Source organism: Rhincodon typus, chromosome 29 (genome assembly GCF_021869965.1).
Source record: "Rhincodon typus isolate 14 chromosome 29, sRhiTyp1.1, whole genome shotgun sequence".
NCBI lineage: Eukaryota > Metazoa > Chordata > Chondrichthyes > Orectolobiformes > Rhincodontidae > Rhincodon > Rhincodon typus.
Window position 1 is genome coordinate 15,751,714 of NC_063360.1, and position 14,127 is coordinate 15,765,840.

Consider the following 14,127-nt stretch of genomic DNA (forward strand, 5'->3'; position numbering starts at 1 on the left):
TTGATGTTACCTGAAGTAATGGTTAAGGTACAGTTCAAGGAAAATGTGGAAGCAGAGGAATGCTCAAACAATGGGATTATTTTTTCATTTTCTAATGAAGAGCCTGCAGAGATAAAACAAGGTGAACGACCTCATTCTGTGCTGTAGTTTCCTATATTAGGGGCTACACGCCAAAAGTACTTCATTGACTCTAAGTCTTTGGAGTATCAAGATCGTGAAAGATGTTATATAACCAAATTTTCCTTTCTCTCTCCCTTTATACTTTCTTCACAGTCTATTAGCAAACCATGACATGGGAATCCAAACACAGTTTCATCAAAATTCTGTCCCTTCCATAATATTAACAATCTTAATTGATAGTTCTGAGGTTTGGTGTGGACTTGTTGGGCCGAAGGGCCTGTTTCCACACTGTAGGGATTCTATGATTCTATGTATGTCTCCAAAGTGAAGCTCTGAATCATTGTTATTCAAGGAGCTAACTATGCGACATTTAATGAACCAATTCTGTAAATTCCTCTTGAATAGCAATACCGCCCACTCCACTTCTACAAGAGTTCACGAACATCTTAATTACATAAAATGCAAAAAAAAAATATACAGGGTACATTTTGTTTAGTCTGTAGCAATGTGAGCTGATGTACAAGAGTATTGCAAAACTATCTATAAACACATATACCTGACAGTGCAGAAACTTGAGACTCAATCCACTGAATAAAGAGCAGACAAATCCAGCAACGCTAATTCAGAGAATCACAGAATTGGTACGGTGCAGAAAACTGTTCAGCCCATCATGTCCGCACCAGCTCTCTGAATCAGTGTTATGATTCAGTGTCATTCTCCTGTGTTTTCCCCATAACTCTGAAAAGTTTTAACATTTACTGGTTTTGATTTAGGTCGTTAAGTTTGCCAAAACTGCAAATATGGCTAAATGCATTGGGGGGAGAAAAGGGTTTTCGCACTGAATGTTATATCAACTTGGGAATACAGATTTCACTCAAGTACACTCCATTTTTGCTCACACTAACACTTGTGGCCAAGAATCTAACACAAAAGTGTTTAATTGGACATCAGCAAAAGAACTTTCGACGGTTTCGGAATATGTGCAGAGGGAGAACAGCACTGTAGAGAAGATTCAGGGCCAACTCGTGAATGGATGTGAATCAGAACTGGATGGCTGGACATGCTGCAGCTTCACTGGACCAGGATAATTTTTTTTTTAAACAAACGATTCTTCAATGCAACACACAAAAATAGGCCAATCAGCTCATTTGGCTTCTTGTCCATCACTGACAAAAATTGCATAAATAACATTCCAAAGAGTGTGACTTAAGCTTTTAAGCATCTCCAATTAACCAAAGGTTCAGAAGCTACGCTCCTCTCACTACAATTCACCACACAACGATGCAATAAACTGCACAAACGGTCAATGTAAATTATCTTGCATATGAAATATGGCATAAGATAAACATCTTATTACATACATAATGCCAAGATATATAATTGTTGGCTAAGGATTAAGATTCCTATACCACAAAACTTGCATTACACAGAATCCTATTCCAAGTAGCACAATCATGCATATAAGTCTCAATACATCCCAAATATATGGACTGACATTTGAAGAAAATGAGACATACATCTATTAAGATTTAGATTCAATTTTGCAAATATAAATACCTGTACATCAGTCCACCCAGTGGAGAAGTACACATGTGGCAGCAAGGTAAAATAAATGTATGAAACTTCCAGCTATCCATAAAGACTGATAAACATTAAAGCAATGGAAGCTTTGCCACAAACCAGAAGATAAGTTAATAACAATCAGCAAAGATCTATGACACGAATTGTCCGTCAAGTCCAGATCAACACACTGCCATGTGAATTTTTTTTTTAAAAACTGTTCTGGATTTCTACAATATGCAACTCCTACTGTAACATTTTCACAATCAGTGAGCGGGATTAGTAGAAATGCTTTGCCATCAACATAAAAGGTGTGAGTGAGTGAGTGTGGAAAGCCTGACAGCATTCTGAAATTTTGAAGAGGCCATAGCATGGCCTGAAGCGCTCTCAAAATTTCTCTCTTCATTCTTCACTTTCCATTTTATTGAGCATTGTTTATTCCCTCTACATTTTCTCATTTCTTCCCAATTTCATTAATTCTTTTATTTTTCTCATTTCTACTTTCTCTTTTGGATCCTGCTTTATCTTTAATTCTACTGATTTCTCTTGATATAATTCTTTACATTCTTCTTTTGCTTAAGAAAATAAAAAGTGTTATCTATCCATTTCATTTATCCTCTTTCCTTTTTATTGTTGATTTTCTTCTTTTTCAATCTCTGCAGGGGTACAGAGTCTGCTCCATCAATTACAGCTGCAAAAGCAAGAACAACAGCTGTCTTTGCTCCTACTGTGAATCCCAAGCACAAGGGTCATTTAAGTGCAGAATGAGGTACTGCCGGCGAAGGGGATGTAGTAATGGATGGGTGCAACGCACATAAATTTGAGAGAAGCAAGCATTTCATACAGAGCTTGCGGTCAGATGAAAACGATGCATCACTAGCCCTCAAAGAGGGTATAAGTTTCCATGGTTCAACGAACTGCAGCACAATCCAGACAGTTGGCCCTGTGCGTATTGTGATGATTATTCAAAGCCCTGCACTTCATGTTGTTTTTATGTGATCCAATATTTCCCTTATGTTCAATGACAATTGGCTCATTGAATGTAGCCTTTGCTCCTAGGCACAATATAAATGAAATTTCTTTTATGATGTTTCACGTAGACTCTCCAGTGGTTTAGGTCTGCATCTTGGCTTTGAGGGGTATGGGTTCCCCAAAGTGCTGTTTAAAATGTGTCACTGTTAAGTCGACCAGACGAACAGTCTTTGTGAAAGTGAAGATTAAAGGTACATTCCCCTACAATTTAAACAGGAAGATTCACAAAAATGATCCTTATCTTAGTTGTAAAAGTATGTTCACAGATGCTTACATCAAAATCAGTCATACACAGGAGGGCCAAGATAGTTGTAGATGCTGGAAGGTGGGTGTGGGAAAAGAAAAGAAAGGGAAGAGGAAATAAGTAGCACAGAATGGATGAGAATTTGGAAGATGTTTCCCTGCTGATTTAGCTGGAGTAGGGAGCGAGCAACATTTCAGAGCGAGCCAATCCCTACAGTTTACAAAGGCTCAATGCAAACACCAATTTAAAAAATTGCTTATAAGGAAGCAAATATTTCAGAATTTGAATTTAGATTTTGAGGATTACATCTAAATTAGGTGAAAATTGTAAAGGGAATGCAACTTTAACAGCATATGCAGACTGGCAACAAGATCTCTGAGAGATTATACAGTAGAAACAGGAATTGCAGTTCCAACCAGTTACCGTTTTGTGTAAAGGACTTCGGCTGGGGTGGCTGCAGGACAGCTGGACGTAGGACGCTCCGCTGCTGCTCCTTGGACTTCTGACTAGGAAGACCTGCAAGACCAAACAACTGATTTTACATCACCTCAGCTTTGTTGTGATTCAAGCATGCTGCTTTGAATAAAGCTGCAATTCTAGTGTTAAGGATAAGTGCTCCAAAACAGTCACACATCCTGTTCAGCAGCGTTTTGGTGAAGATTGTGTTGCTAAAATGAAAACTAGGGAAAGTGTGTAACTTGCAGAGATTTTAAAAACACATCACAAAGTGATGAATTTTACTCACAGAAAAGCGTTTCTTGCCAATCTACACAACGTCTAGCCAGGTGCATTTCCACAAGGAAATGAAAGTTGTAAGTGGCAGCAAGCTTAACACAGGAGTTTGAGCAACAATATTTTATGCTGATTAGAAAGATGTTTAAACATCAGCATATCAGTTTAATACCAAAAAGGTGCCTAACGGAAAAGAGCAGGCAGTTATTGCTATCATACTAGGAGTTCAGAAACTTAAGACTTAACCCTCTAGTATCTGCAATATTAAAGCTTCCCTGCTCCTCCATTGTCAAAATGACACAAAAGGTACAACTGGTCTGTGGTAACTGCAACGTGATTCACCATTGTAAATCATCACAAAGTAAATGGTCATATGACCATGTAGAGATACGGAATAAGGCTGCATATGTGAACAATGTCTGCAATCTGATCTATTAGTCTGGGAATGGGCAATGCTCCAAATACTTACCTCTATAATACAGTTTCATCATATCTATTTTCTGCTGAAGGAATTACCATGACACAAACAAAAACTGTGCAACACATTGCAACAGAACATAGTGAAGGTTGAGAGTGTACTTCAATTTCTGAATATAGGAACATTATACTTTGCAGCCAACCTTTATACTGGACTTCAAGTCTCTCATGGTTCTCTTCTTCAAAAGATGTAGTGTTGCATCTTTTTAAAGGTGTTCATTTGAAGTGGTAGCATTTCAATTCCATTTGTGACAGTGCATGAACAACAGTGTCTAATTCCCTATTACAATTGTCCTTTTAAAGCATTTCAATTGGAGTTAATATTCAGTATGAATGGACTTGGTAGTTTACATAAAATAAAAATATTAATAGTGCAATGACAGTTAACATAATAAAGCAATATGACATTCTTTCTACAAAAACATAGACTTCACATTCTTTTTTGATCTAGTCACTGAAATCCTACACAAATCTACATGTATCTAAGTTGCATGGAGCAACATCTGAACTACTTTAGCCATATCTTGTATTCAATACTTTGGTGCTTTGCGCCCCCCGCCCCCCAAACAAGTAGACACCAGCAATACAGTACTTAACATTTTAAAAATAAAGCTAATTTTTAAAATGGTCTGCAAAGAAATTAGATCTAGTCATTCTCAACACATTTTGATAGAAATTACAGCAGATCAAGTTCATTTCGTTCAACAATGCTTGTGCCAATACCAGTCCTCCATCAGGAATTACCTTATCTAATCTTGTTTGTGTCCTTCCACATTTTTCCTGTTCAAATATTTATTTAATTCTATTTTAAATCAAGTTCTGAAGTCCACTTCAACTGACATGTGAATAAAACTCATTGTTCCATTCTGTGGAAAATTTCCTTTGAGCGACAATGAGTCCAATTAATTAATAATTTACTAAACAACTCCTCTGCTTACCAAGACCCCAAAAATAACGAATAATTGGCCCTCCATTGGCAGAGTCTAAACTATAAAGATTTTGTGTTGTCATTAATCATACCTTGAAGCAGGTATCTATTATGAGGCAGTCATCAATAAACAAAATCAGTTACTATAGTGAGTCTGAACGGCACTGGGCTACATGTTTGGGCGTTCTATTGTACAGGTCCACTGTGAAGCCAGTTTTGAACTAACTGCTCTTTGAACGACAATCACAACTATATCATAAATTGATTAAATGAGATCTTTCTAACAATGGCTGGAACGATTCTAGGATGAAGGCAATTAAATAGAGAAAGACTCAAGTCAAAAACTTATTTTCCATTGTTGTAAACTAAAATAGTAGAAGAGGCATGAAATAGGTCTTTAAAATGATGAAAAGTATAACGCTGAAGCAAGAAATTATTTAGCATGGATAATTAACACAAATTTAGAGTACTTAAGTAGAAAATTCAAACATCTCAAGGAAGACAATTAGAAAGCAACTCAGGGCAACAAACGTACAACAGATTCCAAGGGATAGTAATTGCAGCTGGTTTGATACCTGTTGAAGCTAAACTTTTGAATTTTTCAAGGGAAGTAGAGAAATAAGTTTTCGTTAGTATATCACAATAATACTTGGATTAAATACATCTAATACATTATTAATTCCATTACATACTTTAGTTGAAGCAGGCTTTATAGACTTCATTACTCATTTGTTACCCAGAACTTCATATTTTTCATATCCACAGCATATCTTTTGGAATACTGAATTTGCACAATAGTTATTTCACAAGCATCCTCCCCCCGTAACTAACCCCAACTTGAGTTTCTTTTTAATTCATTATTTTCAAGAAGAACTTTTGCTAGCCATTTTTATATCAATGAAAAGGTATTCCTGTTGACTATGGTTGTGGATCAGGTCCATGTGTCCTTAAGGTTAAATAATTATTTATGGAAAAGCTTACTAGTAGGATTCTCTTCCTCTCACAAACTTAAGATCATCTTAGAGTAATATTAAAGTAGTCACAGAGGAAAGTAACTATTTTACTTGTGACAAGAGATTGAGACTTCTCATTTTGCTTTATCCTGATGGTTTGACACATCTTACACGTCTTCCTACAAAGATTATTCCCTTTTGTAAGCCTTTTTCCTGGATTCTGCAAATAATCACCAAAGGACAAAGTAACACAGTCCTGATCTTCCAACCATAGTCAAAAACTCTATACATAACCATGATACACAATGGTTTTTTGATTGATTCTGCACTCAGATTTCCTGTACAGAAGCCTGTTACAAAATGGCAGAGGCCAATTCAGGAATGCTTGTAGCCTGCAACAGAGTTTATCAGCATGGAAACCTCTTTGACCTGCGCCACTTTTTTCAACAGTGCTTGTGTCATACTCTAGGTTAAATGCCCTGCAGCCAGTTCACAGCTGTTGAGAAAAGTTAAGCATGTAAGGCAAAGTATAGAGACATGGAGGTGAGAGGGATTAGTTGGCAGGTGGATAAGGGATGTAGGTGCAGCACTCAGGTAGGGAGTCAGGAAGGTGCCAGGTTATGTAGATGGGGACTTTGGATAGGTGGGGTCAGATGAAGTGGTTGTCAGGTTGGGGGTGTGTGGAGACAGTGTAATAGGCCAGGGTGGCTTTGTGGAGAGGAGATGGGGTCAAGTGGGGTCTTGGGGAAGTCAGTGAGGTGCAGGGGCTGTGTTACAAGTCTGGTAGGGCTGGAGTGGACAGTGGTGCTTCAGGGGCCCGATTTAATAGTTACCTTAAAGTTAGAATGGTTTTTTAATCCTACAACTTTTCCTCTGTAACTACAAACATAAATGAGTCAGAATCCTCTGAAATCTGACCCTGGAGATCTTTTCTAAAGGATTCCAGATGCATAGCGATGGCTCCAAGAAAATTTCAATTTTTCTGGGCAATTTCAGTAGAGTCAGTTGCACCAGATGCTCTCCAAGGTCTCAACACACAACGACAATCTACTCCTACAGAATTGACTAGCTGGTCATCAGAGTTTTGTCCTTTATGTTTCCTAGGCACTCTCATGCCAGTGAATTTCAAGTGGCAGTCAGAGTCTGGGAGATACTTTAGAATTTTTCCATCACCAATGTCAAATGGAGGACTATTCTACAAAATTGATGAAGCATGTATTTCAACAGAACATGAAAATTAGTTCAAATTTTACACTGTTTTACAGGAAAATTCTGTCTGAACAGTTCGGTAGACCATCTCACAGCAATTTAAATGTATCGAAGAAATTGAATCATAGTGAAGTTAGCTTTGGGAGGAAAAATTACTTACATAAAAATTCATTTTACAATTTTTGCAAGTTGAACTGTAACACAACAATAATTTGAAAATCCACCTGCAGAAGTAAAACTAAGGCCTAACTGAGAGTCTCAAACAAAATCATTTTTAAACTAATATTTATCTGTCTGAAAATTACAATCCAATAGTAGGTTTTGAAGAAAGAACAGAGGAGATGAAAGATAAACATCTATTAAAATAGATTACATTCTGCTAGGAAATAATCTAGGTTATTTTACTTTTGCCGGGCAGAATTGGTTGAAACTAACCACTACAGGGAATATTAGCCCATGTGTTCTTATTCTACAATAAATCTGACAGCACTTATATAGAATAACTACATAAGAAATGACATAGCAGCCCAACAAGTTATTTTTCCATCCATCTGGTGAAAAGCAATACACTTAGCAGCACCAGTATCAATAGACAGGCTATTGATCTAAATAGACCAGCCGAAGACATTTACAAAACCTTCAGCTGTCTTTGAACATCACTGTAGACACTTGGTTTGTTGAATAAGGATTTCTAGCAAGTTGATTCTTCAAAATGCATGAAAAATAAAGAAATTAAAATATTTTCTCATAGGAACTCTTATGATCTAGTTATTCCCAATCAAAATAAATGCAAATAGAATAGATAAATTACAGGCTTATAAATCACTAACTAGAACAGTTCCCACATATAAAACAAAATTACAAAATATAAATTTTAAGTATACCACTTTAATGCCAATCTATCCTTTCCAAATATTCACTTTCCATTACTGTTAATTATGCTAAAGTAAAATGCTGTCAAAACATACAAATTAATCAGTAATACCTTGTTGAAATGGAAAATGCTGACAATTTTAATTGATTATATAAACGAACGATGTTGAACGAAAGGTGAACAGTTATAAAAGATTCAGCTGAAATGCTGAAGTTTATATTATGTTAAATTTTGTTCTGAGTCCATAAATATGGCACATGGTGCACTTGTGTGTAATAGAAGCTACTTACATTAACACACAGGGCCCTGTTCTTTGCAGACAGAAAAAACATGTATACACACAGAGTTTCAACTCAATAAAATAGGTGATAGCCATTCTCTGGTTGATATGTCACAGCAATGCTTTGATCAGAGTCAGCCTGCCTGGTTTAAAATGTAAACAAGGCTTTTCAGCATAACTGTGAGCCATCATCTAACTGGTACATTCTTCATGGTCTTCCAATCAAACTCCACTTGCCAACAAATTAACACTCTGCTCTCATACAATATAATGTTGTTTTCCCCTTATTGGATATTTCTTGCAAATTGTCCTGATGAATACAAGATGAAATGCTTTGATAAAATGTGTCTTTTTAAAAAAAGGAATACTCAAGCTCTCTACTACAAAACAACTATTCTACATTAACATTTTTTCCTTCAATTATGTATCGTTTGCATCATATTACATTCCACAGTGCAAGAAAGTATCACTATAAATGCTCTTTGGCTGGCAAACTCCAGTTTTACAAAAAGTTAAATATGATTATTGAATGCTTTGAACTCCACAGTAAGAAAATGATGTACAGAACAGAAAGGTGCATTCCTACACATGCAATACAACATAGTTATGTAGAGGATACTGTGAAAATTTACTGTAATGTAGTTTGCTTGTGGAAAAACAAAGATGTGCAAGCCTGTAGCTAGTACTGTTAAGATACAAGAAAAAATAATAAATGATTTGATTATGAGGTAGAAAATTATCAAAGGCTGTTAATATTCCGACACATACATGATAAACTAAAAGAAGTAAATTCAGAGTACATATTTGATGAGGTTGTAGAATAATGCACTAGAGTTCATCATCACATCAGAAACCATGTCAAAATTCAAGGACAGATGGCTAAAAGAAAGAAGAATGAAAATATATAGCAACAGAACTAACACATGGGGTTAATACTATTGCTTATGTGGGGAGTTAAAAGCCAATATTGAATGGTTGGAGCAAATGGCCTACTTCCATATTGTAAATTCTATCGAGTTCTATGCACATCAGAAACACCGGCCCACAAAGAAGCTGATCTGTCAACAGGGTAGACCAACATGATTGTGGTTCTCAGACACCTTGAGAAATATGCTACTGAAGAATTACACTTTAGAAACTGTCTATCAATACTCTCACCAAAATACTGGAGCAGATTTACAGTCCACACGCAAATTTAATTTAAATGGTTTATCCACGCAGGAGACAACTGGCTTCTACTCCCCATATTTTAATGTTCCAAAAAAAAAAACAGATGGGGGCCACTGCTGGATCTCAAAATTTCCAAAACAGTACCTCAGGCATAAAATGGTCATTACAATATTCTAGTCAATTTAGACAGAATATCAAAAAGTTGGCTAGTGAGAAAAGTCTAATAAAGTGAATCCATCTATGACTTCAAAATTATGAAGGGTATGATGAGGTCAAATAGGTAGAAAGTTAGTAATAAGAGGCACAAATCTGTTAAAGCTACAAAAGTAATTAAATTGTAACATTCCTGTTCAAAGAAGGAGTGAGGGAGAAAGTGGAAAATTATAGGCAGTTAGCCTGACCTTGGTCATTGGTAAGATTTTAAAGTCCGTTATTAAGGATTAGATTACAGAGTACTTGGAAGTACATGGCAAAATAGGGCTGAGTCAGCTCGGCTTTGTCAAGGGGAAGTCATGCCTGACAAATTTGGCAAAATTATTTGAGGTAACAAGCAAATTAGATAAAGGTGCCACTCAGAAGGCTACTAAATAAGGTAAGAAGCCATGGTGCTAGGGGCAAGGCACTGGAACAGACATAGGACTGGTTGACTGACCAACGGCAGGGAAAAGGATAAAGAGGTTTTTTTCCAGGACGGCAGCCAATGACAAGGGTGTGATAGGACTACAACTATTCAAGTTATATATTAACAACCTAGTCAAAGGAACTGAGGATATTGTTGCAATATTTGCAGATGACTCAAAGACAGGAGGCAGCATAGGTTGCATTAGGGAAGTGGGCAGGCTGCAGAAGGACTTGGAGACTTGGGCAAAGAAGTATGAGGTCATGCACTTTTGAAGGAAGAATAAAGGCACAGACTACTTTCTAAATGAGGAAAGGCTACTTTTTAAACGCGGAAATCTGAAACATAAATGGACTTGACAGCCCTAGCTCTAGACTAGTCCTCATGCTTAATGTTAACACGCAGGTTCAGCGAGCAGTTAGGAAGGCAAATGCAATGTTAGCATTCACTTTGACAGGACTAGAGTGCAAAAGCAGGGTTGTACAAGACTCGGTCAGACCGTATTTGGAATACTGTGAACAATTCTGGGCCTTGTATCTAAGGAAGGATCTGCTGGCCTGCAGGGCACCCAGAGGAGGTTTACAAATGTGATCCTGGGAGCATTGGGCTTGTATTAGAGGACTCTGGTTCTGTACTCAATGAAGTTTAGGAGGAGGAGGGGGAGCCGCATTGAAACTTAAAGAATACTGAGAGGCCTGGATAGAGTGGATATGGAGAAGATGTTTCCAGTCACAGAGAGACTAGGACTTGGGGGCACAGTCTCAGAGCGAAAGGACGATCCTTTAGAACTGAGATGAGGAGGCATTTCTTCAACCAGAGGGTGGTTAAGCTGTGGAGCTCATTACCAAAGAAGGCTGTTGAAGCCAAGTCATTTCAGTGTCTTTAAGACAGAGGTAGATCAGTTCTTGATTCGTAACGGGATGTTAGGTTACGAGGTGAAGGGAAGAGAATACAGCTAAGAAACACATCAGCCATGATCGAATGGCACAGCAGACTCAATGGGCAGAATGGCCTAATTCTGCTCCTTTATCTTATGGTATTAATGGAGTTCAAAACAATGGTTTTTACACAGACGGAAATTAGAATATAAATTTTGCCACAAACCATGTAAAATTAATTTAATAGAGATTGAATACCTGTGTAAATAAAACATAAATATTAGCAGTGGTAAGGTGAGGAAAATTAAACCAGCAGTTCACGAAAAAAGAAATGCAGAGTTCATAGATCGAACCATTCATTTCTGTACTGTAACATCCGATGTCCTAACATCCTAAATAATGTTTCTTTGTATCAAATTCAATAATACTGTTGTATTAATTACAGCAATGTTGCACTCTTTGCAACTAGGTTTTCTTTACAAATTGTGATACAAAATCTTAATGTCAAAAGTCAAATCAGGTGGAAAACAAAATCGTGGAACCAAACTAAAATCAAAATTCAAGTCTGTACTTAGATCTTGCAAAAACCTGCTTGCATAGATAACACAATAACATTGATATCACTTCTAGAAACTTGCTGTCTAAAAAATAAATAGTACCTAAAGACTGGTCAGGAGAACCCTCACAATATTAAGCTAACATTTTTTTTTAACAGTACTCACTGCACAATTTCTCACTCTCAACTAAAGCTAGCAATGCATACTACTTAAGCAGCACAACTAACTAAGTAGCACCACCTCAGGGTGAAAATACAACATTATTCACAACTTATGCCATTTTTTAAATAATTGGTTCCATAGTGTTTCAATGTCACTTCAGTGCTGTAAACTCAGGGAAAACACAAGTAATAAAGAGGCCTCAAAAAAACCTCAAACTACCAGTTAATTTATGCTGTGAAGATTATTGTGTAAACCAAAATAGTATAAATGTAAGTCTCAGGTAATGTACTCATGGAAAACTATGCAATTCTCTCCAAAGCAGAAATGTTTCATTCATGAATAGTTTTCTTCCAGTATTTAACTAGTATTAGACATCCTAACGTTTAAACTGTTTAAAAGTCTAATTTGTCTTGCAACAAATACAACTAGACCCACATATGCACAAATTCTTGCTACAATCACGTGGGTAGCTGGTCTCTGTGGAACAGTCTACATGGATAACCGGCCGAAATTGACATTTAGACCTGGTGACAGCTGAATGCAGCATACTCACTTGAGCACACCAGTCTCTTGCAGCAATAGGGCAAGTTTGTAAACATTTGTACTAATGTATGTTAATTAAATTGTATAGGCTTCCGTAAAAATCAAACAGTGTACATAAAAGAACACAAAATATCTGATAATTTAAGCATCTAATAATTTGCACAGAAACATACTTCAGAGGTATTTAGAAATTGCATCAGGTCAATAATTTACTATTGGAAACATGTTACCGGTCTCCAGCTGAAAATACCAATAAAGCAGTTCCTGATTCTAGCAATTAACTTAAGTTTTTTTAAACATTCCATACGCATGCTACTAAGCATTTTGAAGTACAAATTACTTCAGAAGAAAGTAATTTTGCATGTCTTCACCACACTCCACTACAATTATTTTTTTTTTGATCGTATGTAAAATTTGTAACTGCTATTTCTCCTCTGCAATACATCTTTAGCTCTCATGAAAAGAAAATATTAATTGGATGAACTGAGCCAAAACTGCCATGTTGTAGCAATTCAGTGTGTGAGTCACATGTAATAAAGGTTTAGATTTCTGACACAGTTCTAACCAAAATTTGTTAAAGATGGAATGGATTTTGTTTTTTTAAATTCATAATTTTTTCATTTGTTTGAAAACCACAACATATATAATAAATAGATTAATAAGAAATTATTGCAATTTTAGTTGCCTAGTTGAGGCAAAAATCTCACTAGTTTTTAAACTAGGCATGATGTTGCTGAAATCAGTGCGATACTGAGCTCCATATAGCTAATAATCCCATGCAGTTGTGAGAGGTGTGCAGAGTGGCATGTCTTTGCTGTTGTCAAGAACACTCTACAGCACTGGAAACATTTTGCCTAATACACAACTCTGATTGTACATTTGCAATATTGAACATTGACACAATCAAACAAATTAGGGACCAGAACCTTAAACCATATCACAGAAGAGGCAACATCTTTTCCACATCCACCCTGTCATGACCCCCCTCAGGATCTTAGATCTTTCAATTATGTCATGCCTTATTCTTCTAAGCTCCAGCAGATACAAGCTGAGCCTTCCAACTTTAGCTCATTAAACAGTCTACCCAATCCAGGCATTAATCCAAAACATCATCTTTGAACTGCCTCCAAAGCATTTACATCCTTCTTTACATAAGGTGACCAATTCAGTGCACAATACCCCAGGCATAGTCTCACCAGTGTTCTGTATAACTAAAATACAACCTCCTTAGGCTTTGTTTAACTGCCCTTGTAATAAATGAAAACATTTTATTAGCTTTCCTAATTACTTGCTGTAGTACCTGCATATTAACACTTTGTGATTCATGAAGGAGGGCACCCTTTTTAAAGGTGGCACACACTTCGGGGGTAACACGGTGGCTCAGTAGTTAGCACTGCTGCCTCACAGCGCCAAGGACCTGGGTTCGATTCCACCCTCAGGCGACTGTCTGCGTGGAGTTTGCACATTCTCCCTGTGTCTGTGCAATTTTCCTCTGAGTGCTCTGGTTTCCTCCCAAAGTCCAAAGACATGCAGCCTAGGTGGATTAGCCAGGGTAAATGTGGGATTACAGGGAAAGGATAAGGGTGTGGGTGTGATTTTCTTACGGGTTGGTGTGGACTCAATGGGCCAAATGGCCTGCCTCCACTGTAGGGATTCTATGATTCTATCACGATTTAGATCATGTGCTTCTCTTTTACTCTTCCTGTCAAAATGGACAATTTCACATATTCTCGCATTATACTTCATTTGCCACATCTTTGCCCACTAACTTAACCTATAGCCTGAGCAT

At 37.0% G+C, this 14,127-nt stretch overlaps 1 protein-coding gene across 5 annotated transcripts in view; it reads right to left on the reverse strand.

Annotated features, from left to right (window-relative positions):
• Positions 1-14,127, reverse strand: part of ranbp3b (RAN binding protein 3b) — an 87,654-nt gene that overhangs the window by 38,235 nt on the left and 35,292 nt on the right. For 3 of the 5 annotated variants that reach the window (XM_048613984.1, XM_048613983.1, XM_020513224.2), the window contains one exon: positions 3,380-3,472. The exons of the other annotated variants lie outside the window; for them this stretch is intronic. In XM_048613984.1, coding sequence (XP_048469941.1) covers positions 3,380-3,472 — 93 coding nt within the window. The remainder of the gene's footprint in view (positions 1-3,379; positions 3,473-14,127) is intronic. 5 annotated transcript variants of the gene reach the window in all.